This window comes from Bacillus rossius, chromosome 3 (genome assembly GCF_032445375.1).
Source record: "Bacillus rossius redtenbacheri isolate Brsri chromosome 3, Brsri_v3, whole genome shotgun sequence".
In the NCBI taxonomy this organism is placed as follows: domain Eukaryota; kingdom Metazoa; phylum Arthropoda; class Insecta; order Phasmatodea; family Bacillidae; genus Bacillus; species Bacillus rossius.
In genome coordinates, this window is record NC_086332.1 from 53,607,182 (window position 1) to 53,629,071 (window position 21,890).

Here is a 21,890-nt window from a genome sequence, read left to right on the forward strand (position 1 = left end):
TGTAGTGCCGGCCGTGGAGCGGATGAAAATGGATTTAGATTTTTACCTATGGAAGCTACATGCTGGTTTTGGTGCGAGAAGTGAAGGATCCACATGTGCGGAGCTGCCATCCCTGATGAGTGCTGGATGGCGAGTGACGACTCTCCCTGGCAACCCAGCCAGGGAGGGCTCGACTTCCCGTGGAAAGTTACGGAGCGCGGGAAGATGGTGACAGCCAGTTTTGTGACACAAAAGCATTTACATCAAAATGAATTAATTATTTATGAATATTAAATAAATAAAAAGTTTTAGTTAATTCTCTTAATAATAATTGCATGTGCATTATGTTCAGATTGCGCATTGCCACACCCGGCCATGCGCTCGCGCAACACAGCCAGCTGTGACTAGCGTCACGCCGTTCGATGCACTGCCCTAATTCACTCTCCCCCTGGCACGCATGGGCATGTTCTTTACATTTGTCTTGATCAGGTGCTGAGGACACATAACGGCCTGTGCTCTCAGAGGGAGCACCGACGGGCGGCGTCAAACTAGTGAAATCGAAATTTGCCACTACCTACTCAATTGAATTATATTTAATTTGTTTGGTGTTTAATTTGTATGGTGTTCATAAATGAGTAATAACATTTTATAAAATTTGAAAGAAAAAAGTTCTCTTTTGGATTTCATAATTGCTACTTACCATTTTCTTGTTTTGACCATTAAAGTATAGAAATGTATATCAAGTTAGTTTCGCTATCATAAAGTTTCATTTGGGACATTAATACGTTTGGTATGTCCCTCGATGTTTACGAAAGTGAAGATATATGAGGTAATCCGGCCAGATGCGTATCCGCAATCTGGACAAAATCACCGAATAAGTATGTTTTGTGCATGTGCAAAAGGCTGGGCAACATATAGGTCATATATAGGCCTCCAAACTAATTTCCATAAAAATAAGGGACTAATCATGTCCTATTTAAGGGATTGGGAGCAGGTTTGTTTACTAGGAATACTGTTAGGGTACTGAAGTGGCATACTGAACACATAAACTCTGTTTTTTTTTGTCTTGTAATGCCGGCTTGAACTACTTTTAATTGTTATAAAAGTTGCTGTTTTCAACAATGGAATCTAATTCATACATATTTTAATCACATGTTATCTAATACCATTTTTGCAAATGTTGTGATGTCAAGGTTAATAAGTGACTTTACAGGATTCCTTGTCGTGACAGTTCTTAACTCTATGTTCATATGACCATGATGTGAAAACGCTAATAATATGTTCTTGAATGATATTAGCAATGGGGAAGATTGATTAGAACTGTTGTATTGGAATACCAATTGTAGCTTTTGCGTATGATATTAAAATTGTTTTAAATTATTCAAATGTTTCCTTTAGTCAGAGAAAGTGATAATATTTACTAGTTTTAAACTCTATGATATTTTGATTTTGTTTCTTGGTGTTTTGTTATTGACTCCCATATTTATTCTTTATCTATGGTGATTTTGTGGAACGTTTTGGAACGCTAACGCCAAGGCGAGAACGAATAAATTGTAAGAACGATGGCTGCAATAAGTTTGTTAAATCCAAAAGCAGAATTTGCTAGAGCTGCTCAAGCTCTAGCAATAAATATTTCTGCTGCAAAGGGTATTCAAGAGGTAATGAGAACTAATTTAGGTCCGAAAGGAACGATGAAAATGCTTGTATCCGGCGCAGGTGACATCAAGATAACCAAAGATGGCAATGTGCTTCTTCATGAAATGCAAATACAGCACCCAACAGCATCGCTTATTGCTCGAGCTTCTACAGCACAGGACGATATGACAGGTGATGGTACTACTTCTACGGTTTTGATAATTGGAGAGTTGTTGAAACAAGCAGATATGTTCATCGCTGAAGGTTTACACCCACGTGTTATAACCGAAGGCTTCGACTTGGCTCGTCGCAAAGTTTTAGAAGTTTTGGATAAAATGAAAATCCCAGTTGAACTGGAACGTGAAGTGTTGCTGAACGTTGCCCGCACTTCACTTCAGACGAAGCTGCACCACCAGCTCACGGATTTGCTTGCTGATATATGTGTGGACGCAGTACTTGCCATCCGCCAGGAAGGGAAACAATTAGATCTTCATATGGTGGAATTAATGGAAATGCAGCACAAGACTGCAAGCGAAACAACCTTGGTACGTGGTTTGGTATTGGATCATGGCAGTAGACATCCTGATATGCCGAAACGTGTTGAAAATGCATACATACTTACATGTAATGTGAGCATGGAGTATGAAAAAAGTGAAGTAAACTCTGGATTTTTTTACAAGTCTGCGGAGGAACGGGAAAAACTTGTTTTAGCAGAGCGTGAATTCATTGAAAATAAAGTTAAGAAAGTAATTGAGTTGAAGAAGAAACTGTGTGACAACACAGACAAGAATTTTGTTGTCATAAATCAAAAAGGAATTGATCCAATGTCACTAGACATGCTTGCTAAAGAAGGTATTATTGCTCTACGACGTGCCAAGCGCAGGAATATGGAACGCCTTACTCTTGCATGTGGAGGTTCTGCCATGAATAGCGTTGATGATTTAACTGAAGATGACTTGGGCTATGCAGGTCTTGTGTACGAACACGTTTTAGGAGAGAACAAGTACACCTTTGTAGAAGATTGTAAGAACCCTCATAGTGTTACTATTTTGGTAAAGGGTCCAAATAAGCACACACTGAACCAAATAAAGGATGCCATCAGGGATGGCTTGAGAGCCATAATGAATGCGATTGTTGATAAATGTGTGGTGCCAGGTGCTGGGGCTTTTGAGATAGCAGCTGCCCAAGAACTTGCCAAGTACAAAGACGAAGTGAAAGGGAAGGCCCGTCTTGGAGTCCAAGCTTATGCAGAAGCCTTGCTTGTCATCCCTAAAACACTAGCTGTTAATAGTGGCTTTGATATCCAAGAAACCATTGTAAAACTACAAGAAGAGAGTCGTGAAACCAGTGATCCAGTGGGCTTGGATGTGAACACTGGAGAAGCCTTGAAACCTGTTGATGCTGGCATTCTGGATAACTACCTAGTGAAGCGTCAGATTATCAGCTCCTGCTCTGTTATTGCCAGCAATTTGCTTCTTGTGGATGAGATAATGAGAGCTGGCATGTCATCCCTGAAAGGATAAGATGTGGCATTTCACCATACAAGACAGAATCTAGAAGTTTCAAGGTATGTTTTAATTAAGGTAAATTTATAAATTCTCTTCTGAAAAGAGTAATACTTACCATAAAAATGCTGTTAAGTATTATAAGCCTAAGTATTAAGTATACTGTTAAGTTTTATAACCTAGCCAGTTGATCACACCATTTTTTGCATTTTAAATAAAACCAACCTAGCCCATAACCATTCAAGTCATTTTTTAGTATTTTAATTGTTGTGAACCGAACTTAACCAACTGTTAAAAACAGTACGCTACATAAAATATCCCAATATTATTTAACAGGAACATTAAATGAAATGAAAATTAACATTTTTATAATTTTAGATAAATTGTGTCACAGCTTGTCTGTAAAAATATTTAACAGAATTCCAAAAGTTATGTTCTTTCTAAACACTGCAGACCTTCCTTTTCTTTTTACCCTGAAAACAGCATTTGAAAATTTCCTCTGGATTCTGAGAATTTACTGTTTATAGGTTGACTATGCACTGACATGGCTGCTACTATGTGGGTAAATATGTAGTTGAGCGGTATTTGCGAAAAAAAATGTTAAAAATCCGAAAATACCTTTATTATATGCTCTTCAACTTCTTTTCATTAAAAGCGGCGGACATGAGAAATTCCAAATACTTTAGGAGATATCGAATTTTTAAATTTCATCACAATACCAGTGCATTCATGTGGCGTTGACCATTGTTTCCTGTTTACGAGTATTTTTTTTTTTTTTAATTGGATAATGATGTCACGTGTTTGTTCGTGATAGGCCAGAATTCAAATGAACCAATACGTGATTATTTAGTTCATGTTTTGTTTAATACAGTGTTTAATTACTGCCTCCAACTTAGGTGAGTTTTTAACGTTTCTAATTTTTAAGACTTATTTGTTATTTGGATATTGTGCGCAAGTAATAAGTAACAAAAAAATTTTACGTGAGTTGTTACTGTTCATCCTTTGTCCCGATTTGTTAGGTCAGGTCAGTTACATTATAAATACTTTAAAACTAAAGAACCATTGAAATTAATTCATATTATTATTAATGTACGCTTTGTTTCAAAGTATTTATAATGTAACTGACCTGACCTAATCGACCATTTTCATTAATTAGGCATTCACAAACACAGCAATGAAAAAAATTGTGACTGTCAAATGATTACACAGGTCTTGTATAGCAAAATAAGAACGGCGATATTAATGAAAAGAGGAAGTTGAAGAGCATATAATAATGGTATTTTCGGATTTTTAACATTTTTATTCGCAAATACTGCTGAACTACATATGATGAAATTTAAAAATTTGATATCTCCTAAAGTATTTGAAATTTCTTACCTCCGCCACTTTTAATGATAAGAGGAAGTTTAAGAGCATACAATAAAGGTATTTTCGGATTTTTAACATTTTTTTTCGCAAATACCGCTCAACTACATATTTACCACTGTGTGTTTTAATAGCATAAATGAGACAGTTTTCAACTAGATATATCTCTTCCTATTGTCTCCTTCCTACTGTTTTGTTGATACTAACTGCAACTTGATCCTGTAGTTCTCCAGAGATTTGTAGGAATAAAGTGTGCCCAAGACTGTTCTCAAAAAGACTGAGATTTTTAATGTAAGTTACATTACTATTGGGGCCAAAACTTTTTTCCACCCTAATGGGTTTTCCATTTCAAGTGAATATCAAAGAATATTGAACAATATTCACTTGAAAAAGAAAACCAATTTGGCTACTACAGAAAACCAGGAACTCTTATAATTTAGTCAATTTTATTTTTATTTATCAGCAAAGCACAAAGGCCTACTCAAAAAAATTACCAAAAATTTTAAAGCAATTTTTTTTAGTGTTTGATTTATGAAACTGCATAATTTTGGTAAATATTTACTTGGGCGGTATTTCCAAACAAAAAATGTTAAAAATCCGAAAATACCTTTATATAATGCTCTTCAACTTCCTCTTTTCATTAAAAGCGGCGGAGATTAGAAATTCCAAATACTTTAGGAGATATCAAATTTTTAAATTTCTTCATATGTAGTTGAGCGGTATTTGCGAAAAAAAATGTTAAAAATCCGAAAATACCTTTATTATATGCTCTTCAACTTCCTCTTTTCATTAAAAGCGGCGGAGATTAGAAAGTCCAAATACTTTAGGAGATATCGAATTTTTAAATTTCAGCACAAAACCAGCGCATTCCTGTGGCGTGCGTGGATCATTGTTACTTGTTTACGTACGAGTATTTTTTTTTTATTGGATAATGATGTCACGTGATTGTTCGTGATAGGCCAGAATTCAAATTAACTAATACGTGATTATTTAGTTCAATTATTGTTTAAAACGGTGTTTAATTACCGCCTCCAACTTAGGTGAGTTTTTAACGTTTCTAATTTTAAAGTCTTATTTGTTATTTTGATATTGTTGCGCAAGTAATAAGTAACAAAAAAATTTACCTCAGTTGTTACTGTACATCCTTTGTTACGGGTTTGTTAGGTAAGGTCAGTTACATTATAAATAATTTAAAACTAAGGAATAATTAAAATTAATTCACATTATTTTTAATATCACCTTAGTTTGAAAGTATTTATAATGTAACTGACCTGACCTAATCGACCATTTTAGTTTACTGTTCACCCTTTGTCCGGGTTTGTTTGGTCAGGTCAGTTACATTATAAATATTTTAAAACTAAACAGCCATTAAAATTAATTCACAAAATAATTTTTAATGTCGGCTTAGTTTGAAAGTATTAATAATGTAACTCACCAGACCTAATCAACCATTTTATTAATTACGCATTCACGATTCACGTATTCACGTCTCACGAACACACGGCAAAATAACAAAAATGGCGCCGCTCGAATGGTTCCACAGGTCTTGTATTGCAAAATTAAAAAATTCGATATCTCCTAAAGTATTTGGAATTTCTTATCTCCGCCGCTTTTAATGAAAAGAGGAAGTTGAAGAGCATATCATAAAGGTATTTTCGGATTTTTAACATTTTTTTTTTGCAAATACCGCTCAACTCTAATGATGAAATTTAAAAATTTGATATCTCCTAACGTATTTGGAATTTTTTACCTCCGCCACTTTTAATGAAAAGAGGAAGTTGAAGAGCATAAAATAAAGGTATTTTCGGATTTTTAACATTTTTTTTTCGGAAATACCGCCCAAGTAAATATTTACCTAATTTTTCTTGAATGCAAAGCCCATCACAACTGGCAAGTTTTTAAGATTAATGAAATATAGAAATTGCACTTTTGCAAGAATTTTAATTTTTTTAACAATTTCGCCCTGGCTGACATGACTTTAACCAAACATTTCAATATTGTAAATAGCATTTGGTAAATATGTAGAGTAACGGTATATGCGAAAAAAATGCTAAAAATCTGAAAATACTTTTATTATATGCTCTTTCACTTCCTCTTTTCAAAACAACCGGCGGAGATAAGAAATTCCAAATACTTAGGAGATATGGAATTTTTTAATTTTGCAATACAAGACCTGTGCAACCATTCGACCGTCGCCATTTTTGTTATTTTTCCGTGTGTTCGTGAATGCGTAATTAATAAAATGGTCTATTAGGTCAGGTCAGTTACATTAAAAATACTTTCAAACTAAGCGGACATTAAAAATAATGTGACTTCATTTCAATGGTTGTTTATTTTAAAGTATTTATAATGTAACTGACCTAACCAAACAAACCGGGATAAAGGATGAACAGTATGAACTGACGTAATTTTTTTTTTTTTACTCATTACTTGCGCAACAAATCCAAATAACAAAAATAAAACATTAAAATTTGAAACGTTAAAAACTCACCTAAGTTAGAGGCGGGTACAATTCCTTTGCCATTAGTAGAAAATGATGTAGTCGTTCACCTATGTCGCGAAAAAAAAAACATACTCGTAAACAAGAAACTTCGGTTGCCGCATGAATGCACAGGTATTGTGATGAAAATTTAAAAATTTGATATCTCCTAAAGTATTTGGAATTTCTTATCTCTGCCGGGTTTAATGAAAAGAGGAAGTTAAAGAGTATAGAATAAAAGTATTTTCGGAATTTTTAAATTTTTTTAACAAATATCGCCGAACTATGAAAATTAAAAAATTCGATATCTCCTAAAGTATTTGGAATTTCTTATCTCCGCCGATTGTTTTGAAAAGAGGAAGTGAAAGAGCATATAATAAAAGTATTTTCGGATTTTTAGCATTTTTTTCGCATATACCGCTACTCTACATATTTACTTAGCATTTTGTTAAGGTACTTAAATGAAAATATGGTAAATTAATATGTAGTTGGGCGGTATTTGCGAAAGAAAATGTTAAAAATCTGAAAATACTTAAATTCTATGCTCTTTAACTTCCTCTTTTCAATAAAAGCGGCGGAGGTAATAAATTCCAAATACTTTAGGAGATATCAAATTTTTAAATTTCATCAAATGTAGTTGAGCGGTATTTGCGAAAAAAAATGTTAAAAATCCGAAAATACCTTTATTAGATGCTCTTCAACTTCCTCTTTTCATTAAAAGCGGCGGAGATAATAAATTACAAATACTTTAGGAGATATCGAATTTTTAAATTCATCACAATTATAGCAGTGCGTTCATGTGGCTTTCACCATTGTTTCTTGTTTACGAGCATCTATTTTTTTATTGGATAATGATGTCACGTGATTGTTAGTGATAGGCCAGAATTCAAATTAACCAATATGTGATTATTTACTTCATTTATTGTTTAAAACGGTGTTTAATTACCGCCTCCAACTTAGGCGAGTTTTAACGTTTCTAATTTTAAAGTCTTATTTTTTATTGCTGCGCAAGTAATAAGTAACAAAAAAATGTTACGTGAGTTGTTTCTGTTCATCTTTTGTCCTGGTTTGTTAGGTCAGGTCAGTTACATTATAAATACTTTAAAACTAAAGAACCATTGAAATAATTTCATATTATTTCTAATGTACGCTTAGTTTCAAAGTATTTATAATGTAACTGACCTGACCTAATCAACCATTTTCATTAATTAGGCATTCACAAACACACGGCAAAATAAAAAAATGGCGACGGTCGAATGATAAACACAGGTCTTGTATGCAAAATAAGAATGGCGATATCTCCTAAAGTATTTGGAATTTCGTATCTCTGCCGCTTTTAATGAAAAGAGGAAGTTGAAGAGCATCTAATAAAGGTATTTTCAGACTTTAAACATTTTTTTTCGCAAATACCGCTCAACTACATATGATGAAATTTAAAAATTTGATATCTCCTAAAGTATTTGGAATTTCTTACCTCCGCCGCTTTTAATGAAAAGAGGAAGTTGAAGAGCGTCTAGTAAAGGTATTTTTGGATTTTTAATATTTTTTTTCGCAAATACCGCTGAACTACATATTTACCAATAATATTTTTAGTATAGTTGTGTTTGAAGCATTTGACATGGTTTTAACTTGCATACTCTAAAACTTTCTAGATAGTGAAAATAAAATTATTTACGATGTATAAAAAAATTCCTTTAAAAAAATACCAATATCAGGAATTACCACAAGTCCCTTATATTGGGTTTGCTATGGGTAATGGGTAGCTAGCATACTTGGCGGCCATACTGCATAAGTTTGTCGAATGTTTATGTGTACACAAGGAGTTGCACATTCGTATACAAGAAGTCGCCTGTGTTACCTTCGTTGGTTAGGTACCTTCTTATCAACCGAGCAAAACAAAGTGCATGTAACATCTAAAGTGATCAGCATTTGTATGTATATGTGTGACTGTCCGATGTTAACTTTCTAACCATTAAGTTTTCTGAAAATATGGTACCTACGCAGCTAGGTATGGCCAATGGAATTTTTAAGTTCGTGTATGATGAAGAAATGGTCAAGAGGGTTTTGATATATTTAATAAATATGTATTTAGCTTTCAAAATCAAACATTACTTTAATTTCTGGCTTGGAATCCAAAGTACAGGGTGGCCACTCACCGGGAAAACCGGGATTTATCAGGGAAATCACGTTGATCGGGAATTATCAGGGAAATGTCAGGGAATTTTTTTTTAAAACAGGGAATTTTTTGTCATGTATATTTCCGCAGAGCTGCCAACCATTACGGATTTTCCGTAATTATTACGGATTCAACACGGAATTACGGAACATCGCTGGTTTATTACGGAAACGAGGCTTTGTGCTGCATGGTAACGGAAAAAAAATTCCGTTTCTGATGTGCGTGTTTCGTGAACGTAGTTCGAATACATCACGTGATTGCGCAGATAACGAAACTAATAAATGTGCGTATGTACTGTCGAAATAAGTAGATTAATTCTTGTGTTTTGTAATATAAATTGGGTAAATCTGTATTGTACGGATTAGCGCCAAAAAAAATCGTACAAATATGAAATAACTTTCATTATATGCTCTTTTACGTCCTATTTTCAAAACTGCCTGCGGAGATTAAAAATTCCAATTACTTTTGGAGATATCGCCGTTCTTATTTTGCAATACAAGCCCTATGTAATCATTCAACAGACGCCATTTTATATTTTGCCGTGTGTGCGTGAATGCCTAAATAACAGAAATTTTCCATTAGGTAAGGTTAGTTACATGATAAATACTTCAAAATAAACGGAAATTAATAATAATATCAATTAATTTTACTTGTATAGTTTTAAGTATTTATAATGTAACTGACCTGACCTAACAAAACGGGATAAAGGTAGATTAGGTCAGGTCAGCTACAGTATAAATACTTTGAAACTGAACGGTCATTAAAAATAATAAAAATTAATTTTAATGGTTGTTTAGTTTTAAAGTATTTATAATGTAGCTGACCTGACCTAACAAACCGGGAAAAAGGATGAACAGTAGGAACTCACGTAATTTTCTTTTTACGTGATGTAGTCGTTCAACTACGTCGCGAAAAAAAAAAAAAAATCATTCTTGTAAACAAGCAACAATGGTGAAACGCGGGAAGCCTACGATTCACTCATCCTTCTGGACATACCCGAATACTCACGTTGGCAAGCCTTTCAACAGACGAGAGGCAAACGCCCGATCGTGCATCTTCGGTTTTTTGTTTTTTTTTTGTTTATTGTAAATAAATATGCAACTCATGAAAACTAATGGTCAGTTAGGTTGTTAGCTACATTATAAATACTTCAAAACATTGTGGATGGTTGATTTGGTAAGGATAGCTACATTAAAAATACTGTGAAATCATGTAAACGGTTTCCTAGTGCTGGATAGCTACATATTAAAATGTTATTTGCTAAGCAACCATAAAATGATTTTACAGTTTTTTTAATGTAGCTATACTTACCTAATATAACCAACCATATACAATGTTTTAAAGTATTTTTAATTACTTCTTGCTAATTTTAAGAAAAGAAGGCTTGCCAACGTGAGTATTCGGGTATGTCTAGAAAGATGTGTGAATCGTAGGCTTCCCGCTCAACGCCGCAGCAGTGCACAAAAGGAAATTAAAAAATTCAATATCTCCTAAAGTATTTGGAATTTCTGATCTCCGCCGGGTTTAATGAAAAGAGGAAGTTAAAGAGCACAGAATAAAGGTATTTTCGGATTTTTAAATTTTTTTTTAAAAAAAATCGCCAAAAAATGAATATTAAAAAATTTGATATCTCCAAAAGTAATTGGAATTTTTTATCTCCGCAGGCGGTTCTGAAAAGAGGACGTAAGATAGCATATAATGAAAGTTATTTCATATTTGTACGATTTTTTTTGGCGCTAATCCGTACAATACAGATTTACCATAAATTGTATGGTATTACGTCCTTTGTACGATACAACTAGTGCATATTCTCGGACTTATCGTTTGTTAGCTACTTTTATCACGATAATTTTTGTACGGTACTTTGGCTAACCTGTGTTGTTTTATTTACTTTCTTGAAAGCCATTTTTTTCATCAATGTGTTTATGTCGTGTCTACAGACGTGAAACCTTTTTATGTTGTTCGATAGTGTTGTGTTCTTCAGTACCGGTTGTAGAAATGAAGCGTGTGACAGAACAATGTGTATCTGGGGCAAAAAAAGAGAACGTTATTCTTCAGAACTTTTGACCAAACTATTCAAAAGAATGGCCATGCTTGTCATTTTAAAATGTTTCGGAACGCCACGCGTTTTGTAATGTATGCACGTGTGACTTTTCGATTGCACATGGTGGAAGGGATGACTGTAGACGGCATATTGAATCAAAGAAACATGCAGAACATTTTAAAGCCGTGACGAGCAATAAATCTATATCGTCGTTTTTCGCTACATCTGAAGAAACGAAAGTAACAAACGCAGAGTTATTGTTTACAAGTTTGCTGGTAGAACACAATTTACCTATAGCAGTAGCCGATCATTCCGGTAATTTGTATAGAGCTATGTTTCCGGACTCAAAAATTGCACAGAAATACAGCTGTGCGAGAACAAAAACATCTGCCTTAGTGGAGTATATGGCTGGTGAAACTAAAAGTGAAATTGTTGAATCTTTAGTAAGTGGACCATTTGCTTTAGCTATCGATGGGAGTACTGATTGTAATGCAGTGAAGATTTATCCATTAGTTGTTTCATTTTTAAATCAAACACAAGGTAAAATCTACACAGTTTTCTAGTCTTTTCCAGCAAGCTCCAGGTACATATTTCTGTGTAAAATTTGCATCTTTTCTTTTGTTAGAGAAGTGTTTCTGCTCAAGTTGATTGATTACCTACTTGCTCCACCAGCTTAATCATGAATTAGAATTAAAAATTTCCTTAATTATATAATTGAGCTTCTAAAACAACGATTTACATCCTCATATTTTGAATTATATAAAGACATTGAGATTATAATTTGTTGTGTGTTCAGCACTTTCTGCTCTTTTTTTTGTATGTATCACTCTCTTGTATTGTTTTTATTTTATTTGAATTCATTTCATTTTGTCCAGTAAATACAGTATACATGTTTTGCACATCACCGTAATGGACATGCCTATACAATTATTTTACAATTTATTTACAACAAATAATTAATTTTCACATTATAAAAACAAATTACAAATTGACATTATAATTAACAAATTTATAACAAATTTATAAAATAACGCAAAAGTACTAATATTTAAAACACATTTTGCTAAAAATTATAAAATAATCATCTTATAATCTATGTAATTTTACTGGCATAAAATTCTTCTAAAGAATAAAAAGAATGAGGTTTTACAAATTCCTTGAGTTTATATTTAAATTCTTTAGGTTTTGCAAAACAAAAGATTTTTTAATTGTGAAGGCAATTTATTAAACAACAAAATACAGCATTTTTCTGGAAAATTTTTAGGTTACAATTAGGTTGATGTAAATTTATATCACTTCTAGGAAAATGTGTATGTACCATATTATTTTTAAGAAAAATATTAGGATTATTTGAAACAAAAACTAATGAAGAAAAAATGTACTGAGAAGTAACAGTTAATATTCCTAAATTAGAAAACAAACGACAACAAGACCCTCATGGTTTGGTTTTGGTAATTATTCTAACGGCTCTTTTTTGAAGTGAAAAAATTATTTTACTATTTGCTGGTACTGCCCAATTCATAATACCATATGACATCAATGAATGAAAATATCCATAATATACCTGAATAAGCACTCTAGTGGATAAAATGGAGGATAAGTAACGAAGAGTGAAACATTCAGCACTAAGTTTTTTATAAAGATTATTAATATGTTCATTCAAACTAATATCCTCATCCAGGATTATAGGTACCTAAGAATTTAGTTGATTTATTATTAGACAGCTTATTGGTATCATTACCAATACATAAAGAATAACTAGGTTTATTTTTTGTATGAAATTTAAGAAAATGTGTCTTGCTGAAGTTTAATATTAACTTATTAGAATTAAACCAATATAAAAGTTCATAAAAAGTCTTATTACCTAAATTAGAAAGTTCATCTACATTTTTACTCGCTACCAAAATACTGGTGTCGTCAGCAAAAATAAACGGGATAGCCTCACTATTAAGATTTAAAGGTAAATCTTAATATATATAAATCCAGTGTCCTGATGTTTGTTTCCAGTGAAATCTTCACCAAGTCAACCGATTTTGATGAAAATTGGCATTTATGTGTAATTTTTTCCAACTTGAGAGATAGGATAGTTTTTATTTTGATTAATGGTCTTAATTATTTATAATTAATAATAAACTGATTATCAATGTTGATTGGTGTTATTAATCGTAAGTTTCATAAGTCTCAAACAGATGGCGCCTTAAATCAGTTTTTTTTTACAGACAACTGTTGTACTGTCTGACATGTGCACATTTTCGTTGATCAATGTACTACGTAACCTCGCTTTTTATGTATTATTTTTTATTTTATTCTCACATGTTTACTATTATTGATATCTATCTTCAGCTGTCAATCTACAGATATAATAATAAAACAAATAATTTTAGCTAGAGAATCAGAGTTCATCAAATTTTATTTCATGTTAAAAAAAATTTTAAGTTTTAATTAATTCTACCTTTCCTGCAAATTTTATAATATAAGTTTATAAAAATTACAAAAATATCTATGTATTAAGTGCTTGCTTTTTATTTTCTCATTTTGATTGAATTTTTACTAACTTAATTATTATTTTCAGTAAAATGCCACCAAAAAAATTGAATCTCACTCAGCCACAGCAACGCGTGGCCGGGTCTGCTAGTCATTTATAAAAACTAAAAAAAAGAAAAGGTCCTAAAATAGACCCTTGGGGCACACCATTGTATATAAAACCTATATCGGAATATATTGGAAATCCTGATTTTGAATCATTAATATTATATTTTGATATCTGTTATTAAGATATGAATTAAACCAATTATATGCATTATTTCTGATGCCATAATACCTCATCTTCTCTAAAAGAATTGCATGATTAACACAATCAAATGCTTTACATAGTCAAGTCGCAAAATATTCCAATTACGTGCTTTTTATCGTTAAGAGATTTCAATATAGAAGATGTTAAATTGAAAATTGCCTTATTTGTAGATAGACCAGATCTAAAACCATATTGCATGTTTGTAAACATATTATTAATATTAAAGTGAGCAATTAATTCTTCTATACATTAATTTTTCAAACAACTTCGCAAAAGAAGAAAGAAGTGCTATTGGTTTATAACTATCTATAAGATTCTTACTACCCTTTTTAAAAAGTGGTTTAATAAGAGCAAATTTCAAATGATCGGGAAAAACACCAGATTTCGAAGAATAATTAAAAATATGATAAAAAGTGGTAAACTAATTAAATTAATATTTTTTTTTTAATAATATACAACTAATTTCATCAAAACCACCTGAGTTCTTACTAGCCAAAGAATTAGTCACTTCACATATTTCTAATGGTGTACTTTGTTTAATAAAAATAGTAGAATAATATTTAGGGTAGGCTTTTTGTACAAATATCATTGGATCAGTATCTGAAATCTTATTAGAAACTAAAGTGTCAGCCACAGAAATAAAATGATTATTAAAAACATTAACAATTTCCTTTAGATCAGTAACTTGCACACCATTATGGACCAAACTAAGTTCCATATCAGTAAATGTTTTATTAGAAGTATGATTTTTTTATAATATTCCAAGTAGTTTTAGTTTTGTTATTAGAAAAAAATAATTTATCATAATACATTTTTTTGCTCTATAAATTACCTTTTTTAATATTTTAGAATAATTCTTATAATATTCCTTTATTCCAAGATCATTAGTAATTTTACTCTTTTCATAAAGTTGTCGTTTATCTTTACAAGATATTTTAATACCTTTAGTTAACCATTTCTTATCCAAATTATGATGTTTATTAACAAGTTTTTTTGGAAAACATTGCTCAAATAGTCCCTGTAAACATTTTTTTCATGTGTTTTTGGTATTGTCTATTCAATTTGCTCTCGAAGAGAAGTTGTTTCTGATAATATTCTTGTTCACTGAGGTAGAGCAGAAAGAGTGATTGCAAGAAAATATCAAAACTCTTATTTTGAAGTAGTTGTGAGTAATAAGATGGAGCAAGTTAGTTGCAGTGGAATAAAAGTGTCTGTAAACTGAAGATTTGATGAGGCATTGAGTTTCGTTTATTAACTACTACACCAAACACATGAAAAGTATCTTGCTAATTTTCATACTGACGTTTCCAGAAGCCTTGGCTGGATTGTAACAAATTTTTTTTTTTTTTTCGTAGCATCTGTGGTGTTGAAATTGACTAAATAGATTCCACAAATTACAGTTAAAATCACAACTTTTTCTTTGTTTTCAACAGATATGCTTGGGCTCGGTGGGTAATCACAGACTACTAAATGGGAATTTAGTGACTAGTCTCCGAGCCAAGCGTATCTGCAGAAACAAAGAAAGTTGTGATTAGATGTAACTAGTGATCCTAGTGTGATTCCCCGGCCTCTATAGGTCAGAAATTTAGAACATTGATTCTGTTTTGGGCATTGTGGCACAAGCTACTGTCTTGGATTTATTATGCATTTACATTATGTATTCTCGATGTTGGCCTTGTGTAACAGGCCTTGTGTAAGGCAGTTAGCTTCAAGTAGCACTCACCAACTGTCATTCACGCTGACCCAGTGTCGAGCACCAGTATGTGGTTATCCGTCATATTATTTTCCACCAGCTTGGCTTTAATCCTAGCTAAAAAGCCTAGCAAATTTTGACTTTGTAGTTTGTCAGATGTGGCTGCTGTCATACATGTAGTGAGGACCAGAAGTCTTGTCGCCATTGTTGTAGGTTTAAATCATACTTCACGTTGGAATACACAAGTTGCTTGGATTGGACAGGCATAACCAAATAACCAATTACTCATCTATTGTTCTCAAAACATCTTAACATCATAGCTCGTAAAACTTCTTTTCTATTTAGTATGTTCAATAAGATGCATCATTTCAGCATACAAATCTCGTTGATTTCAGACATCCCTGTTAATTTGTTACGTTTTCATAGAATGTTGACAGTGGTTTTCCATGGTTCGTGTGTCTGAACCTTTGGGCTCGAATTCTGTGTAGCAAATTTTAAATTTTCCCAATTTTATTTCTTACCTTACTCCTTGCACAATTACTGTTTCAATTAAAACATATTCACTTTTAATTAAGATAAGTATTAGATCCAAAGTCAGTTACATTTATTTCTCTTTTGTGGTAAAATCATACTTTTATGCTATTAATCCTTGGAAAGAAGCCATTTTGAACCTTTATTTAATTCTTTAAACATTTTTGTATCACTTCCTTTTATTCTATTACATCATTGCTGATTGGATTAAATGATTTATTGTGAAGATTATACTCTGCACCATTGCATTTATGCACTAACTGTTGAAATCTTCTGAACGGGTGTAGTATTTGAAGGAAGATGCCACTCCCACTGATACACATTTCGTTTGCATACTATCTCTATTAACACTAATATCCTGTTCACCTCTTGTGTTTTTCTCTCCCATGCTGACAACTCGCAAGAATTCTGTAATTTGTGTATTAGTATGTACTTGTCATATAGTTATGTTATTTTTTCTTTTTCTTTTCAGATCTAAAAATTTGAACAGCCAACTGAAGGTAGGAGCTGCTGATGTAACTCTTGAAAATCTGAAATACCATGCCACAGGCCTACTTTTACATTCATTTTCATAAAAACACTTTTTTTTTAATTTGATCAAACACTTTAGTTTTGAAATTAGTGACTTATATGTGACATAAATGGACATGTGATTTCGTTAATATTCAAGTGTTCTTTAAACTGCACCATAATTAATGTGCTAATGTGAGACTGTCTATTGCTAATACTACTACTACTACTTGAAAATCTTTATTTGCTAAATTATAACTGTTTAACTCTGTGCTTTTGTTCAATTTATTGTAATACTTGTCAATAATGGACTGTTGATAATAAAATACTGCATTAGTAAATCTAATTTTGTAGCAAGAAGTTTATTAGTGTGGTTGAAATTATAAATATCTTGATGAATACATTTTTTCATCAAGGGTGATAATTTTTAGGTCTGTAATAGGTGTTCAGGGGGTTTATAAATAAAAAAAAAGTGCTTAAATTTTATGTGAGTTATCGTCAGTATTATAACAAAATGTGTATTATTTTGTCTCCAACCATATTTTGGTATTATTGTTTAGAGAGTGTTCGTCTGTGTCTTTTTAATCTAATATTTACACAAGTCTCTTGTTGGACAGTGTCTACACATCACTTTTCCAGAATACACTCACCACATTGCAACTGTCCTTTTTGGTCTTTCTCTTTTCTGCCCAAGTCCTGCCTTCCAGCTGAACAATTGCTTGTTGCTCATAAGTCGTCGCTCGCACTGGCTTGCTGGTATCACTGAACCAAAACATTGACTCAACTAATAGGCTGGCATGCGGGAGGGCTAAGTGATCGCAGCACACTAGATGTCCATTTTCGGTCGTCGGGAAGTGCCAGAGAGTACGCCCAACAGTGCTCTGTCCAGGCCAGCAGCAGGCAGAGATCTCTGGAAAGGCAAGGGCAAGATGCAGCTGCACCTGCGTGATGGTGGTGGTGTGGTAACAGGGCAGCTGGCATGCTGCGGCAGAAGCCGTCACTAAGGTGCCATGCGAGTGCAGCGCAACCTAAAATAAACCAAATCGCTTGGCAAACACCTGCAACATTGCTGCTCCCACGTGCCGAGCAGACCAGTCATACTGATACTTCCTCTTGCAACATATTAAAATTTAGTTAAAAACTGAAGAAAAGTATTTTTTGCATAATTATAAAATATTTGTTGTATTAATTATTTCTTTCAGATTTTATTCTGTAGTTTTTACAATGGGAAAGACCTATTTCCCGAATTATTAAAAATGCATCCTGCACTTTAATAGAGAAATAAATGAAAGGATGCCAAATGAAAACTTTTAGAAGTCCAGATTTTTTTGAAAAAAATGTATTAAAATTCAATCTGAAAAAATTATATGTACCTACCTAGCTATGTTTTCCCACATATTTTACTAAGTTTAGAAATGTGAATAGAAAGTAAGGTCAGTACTAATTATTGTCCCGGATCTTCCACTCTTCGGTCACAAAGCGTTCTCCGTCGCTCGTCGCCCACTCTAGCTCATGGTATCACTCACCAAAGATCGGCAGGAGCATATGCATAATTTCATTTTGGAAGGGTGGAGGATATAGAACCAGTTTTCCTGCTGTTTGCTTTCAATTTTTTTTCCATTTGTTAGTGCGAATGATGGATTTTTGAAGTGAAACTTCTTTGCTGAGGGGGCTAAAATTTTTGAGCATTACGAAAAATCTGATTGCATGAGGGAAATAGTTAGGTACTAGGTGGGGGAACTGTTAAAAGGAGACATCTGGGAAGAGGTAGAAATGATGCAGCATACTTGCACATTTGCATGCTTGCACATTTGCATGCTTGCACACTTGCATGCTTGCATACTTGCATACTTTCACTTATATACTTTCACGTACATACTTTCACACTTGCATAATTTAGTGCTTGCATACTTAGGTATATATTTTTTGATCTGTGACCTCAGCAGATAAAGAAATATACTTCCTATACCTAATAATATAATAAGCAAGAAGTTTCGTTCTGTCAGGGTAAATCCAAACATTTAAAAAAAAATCTGGGCTCAATGGGGCCTGCTGGTGCCCAAGCCCTGTGGTTTCTGTCCCCCTTCTCTCTTTCTCTGTGGCCTTGTGTATCTGTGGAGGTTGGCTAGCGAATGATCTCGTACTTTTTAGTTTGCTGCAAACTGATGTTTTTCTCATGCCTGGAAACTTCTAAGGAATCCGCCAAGGTGGCGTGCTCTGACCCCATGACTGGGCAGGATTCTCTTGAGAGATAGGGTGGTGCCACGTGTATGCTAATGGCGGTGTGGTTTCAAAGGGGGCAGCTGGCTGGCGATCTACAGTACATACCTCGAAAATGGCGGCGTCAATTGCTGGGCGGGATGCTAGCACGTCGTGTCTCTCACGTGCTGAGCAATGAATCGTTTCTAGAAACTTTACTCATGACATTATTATTAGTGTACAAACTCTTCATTATATAACTGTGTATGAAACACATTTTTTAATAGTTACATTATGCTTAAACCTTTTATATGTGCACGATATTGAATAGGAAGGGTAGAAGGTCTTTTTAGATTGAACATGATTAATCAAAGATGAAGAATAAAATTTTCTCTTTCATGTTACCACGTATGAATATGAACTTAACTAAAACATTTCAGCTTGCTTCGGCTAAAGTTACATTTGTTTATAAGGTTTTTTTTTTCTTTTTTCAAATTAATTGTAATTTTATTTAAATATGTGTTTGTCTGCACATATTTTCTGAAGTACTATTAATTAAAATAACTTATGTAACACTCATTTGTATTAATTCATAGAATGTGCAACATCATTTAAATGATGTACAAAAATGATTCAAGTTAATCTTTTTACATGTTTAAAGTTTGTATAGTAAAATTAAAATATATATTTATTTCATTGTATTGATTCATGATTATTTAATGAACAAGTAATTACTGGTTGTACACTTATTTATGATAACTGAAAATATTTATTTTGCAGCTTTCATAATATCCTGGCAGCATGTAAATTTGTGTTTTTTAAGTGTGTAAATGTGTCTGACCTGCCAGCTGTGTATTGATGTGAGCTAGTTGTGTTGGTACCTCTCAATTGCAGCATTGTCAATACCATTGATGATAGCTATCAAGCTACCACAACTTTAGTTAAACTGCTGTATCCTATTATCCTAGCAAGCCTGGCCACACATGACACTGGCTTTGATGGCGTACCGGTGCTACAGCATTGCTGACATTTTACACTGTTCACTTTAAACAAAAGCATATTAGGTTTCCACAATACTTGAACTGGTTAGGCAAGACAACACTGTTCTATGCATTTAAAAATATTGTTGTTATAACATCTTTGGCAATGTGTGTGCTTTGCTTTGATATTCAAATGATTTGACATTCAATATTTAAAATACAAGCACAGTGGATAGACACCAGAAGATTGTTCTTAAGAAATTTTAAAAAGAACGTTTTTAGAGATAGACCTAGATGTATGTTCATGTAGTTGCTCGTTTTATATATGTTTGAGCCTACCGTGACAGTTAAAAAAAAGCTTTGTAGAAGCTGAAGTTGTATTGACATTAAAATATTTCAAGCATTTAAAAACTTTTGTAGCAGACTTGAATACAACTGACAGACAAAGCAGGGTGGTGGGGGGGGGGGGGGGTACATTAAAACCCAACGACAGTGGAAAGCTGGTGCCTTAGCAAAAAATATAAAGCTTTAGAAAAATACAATTTTATTCATAATAAAATGCCTCTAGAGCGAAAATGGAACATGACATAAATGATTACAGTTTATAGCAGTTTATAATTATCATTGGGCAAATCCTAATGCACTCCCGCGGGACGCAAATAAATACAATCATTCACACGAATAAAACAAAGCAAGAGTAAATTGGACATGGTGGCGGAGCGCTGTAAGTAGCAAAACAAGTAGTATGGGCCGCTAGGCGAAAAAACTGAAGACAGAATCAAGAAAGAACCTACACAAGAAGTGTCCAATGCCATCGTGGCATGCCCATATACAACCGCAGAAATATTCCAAAATGCTACGGGCAGTACTCGGCGTGAGCAAGGGAAACCCAAGACAAATGACCTGAAGGGTCGAAACATTGGTGGCAATACATAAGATTACGTTACATTACATGTCAGCAATAAAAAAAATGAATGATGAAGGCGTGGCCACAACGCGCAAGCAAGAATAATTCAAAAATACTTAAATACAGACGTTAAATTTCACAGCCGAGTACATATCGGAACGCAGAGCCACCTCCGCAGTGACAGCCTTCGAGTCCAGAGACCGAACGACTGCGAGGAATACGCTAGGGGCTGGGCAATATATAGGCCGGGAAACCACTCGACAGAGAGCGCTGGTGAGGCGGCTGGGAAGAGAGCGAGAGAGGGGGTAGGAAGGGGAGGTTGGAGAGGGAGGGGAAGGAATGCTGTACAGTGCCGAAAAAACGGAGCAACTGCTTTACTTTGAAACTCAAGACTTATGTTAGTTTTGTGTGTAATATTTAGGGATTTACCATTGGACCTTGGGAGTCATACGAACCAGTAAAACACGGACTTTAAGAAATTTGCTTATCTGAGGTGGATTCTACGAACTTCAAATCCCTTAATCAACTTTAGAGTGGTAACGGACTTGTGATGCAGCAAGACTTGTTTGACATTGTGTGTTATTATCAGAGACTCTTATTAGGCGATCAGTCATATGAAGAGTTTCAGAGTGCACTTCTACCTGACTACCTACAAGATTTTGCAACGCTTCACATCGACTGGGAGAAACGTTAACAGTTGCAGCGGCAGTACTGTTGTGAATACCAGCTACACTAGCTTCCGAAACCGACGATTGAATCTAATAGTATACAGAAAAGTTCCATAGATCGTTAATGTCATAATGAGAAAAACACTAAAAAATGTATGTATGCAAAGTTCGGATGAGTGTGTAAACAGGTATATGTATTAGATATGAGTGTATTTATGTAGAGTAGTTGATGGTATCCAAAAATCATATAATTTTACACCTGATACATTTGCAGTATGTGGTGAAGTTCAATTAGAATGATAACTTTTGCTTTATTTATTGATTGTTGTTACTCCTTACTCAACGTTAACTTCCCCTATTAGTCCTATTTTAAAGTTGAGAGTCTTAGTTATTTTGCTCTTGGACTGAACTAGGCCTAATTGTGT

At 33.6% G+C, this 21,890-nt stretch overlaps 1 protein-coding gene across 1 annotated transcript; it reads left to right on the forward strand.

Moving 5' to 3' along the window:
- Positions 1 to 1,466: 1,466 nt before the first annotated feature.
- On the forward strand, positions 1,467 to 17,057 carry LOC134530697 (T-complex protein 1 subunit zeta). The gene is made up of 2 exons (XM_063365784.1): positions 1,467 to 3,181; positions 16,674 to 17,057. Exon 1 carries the CDS (start codon positions 1,542 to 1,544, stop codon positions 3,135 to 3,137), a length of 1,596 nt encoding a protein of 531 aa, XP_063221854.1. The 5' UTR covers positions 1,467 to 1,541; the 3' UTR covers positions 3,138 to 3,181; positions 16,674 to 17,057.
- Positions 17,058 to 21,890: the final 4,833 nt, after the last annotated feature.

Coding starts and splice junctions, on each gene's coding strand:
- LOC134530697 (XM_063365784.1), top strand. CDS start 1,542: ATGGCTGCAATAAGTTTGTTAAATCCAAAAGCAGAATTTGCTAGAGCT.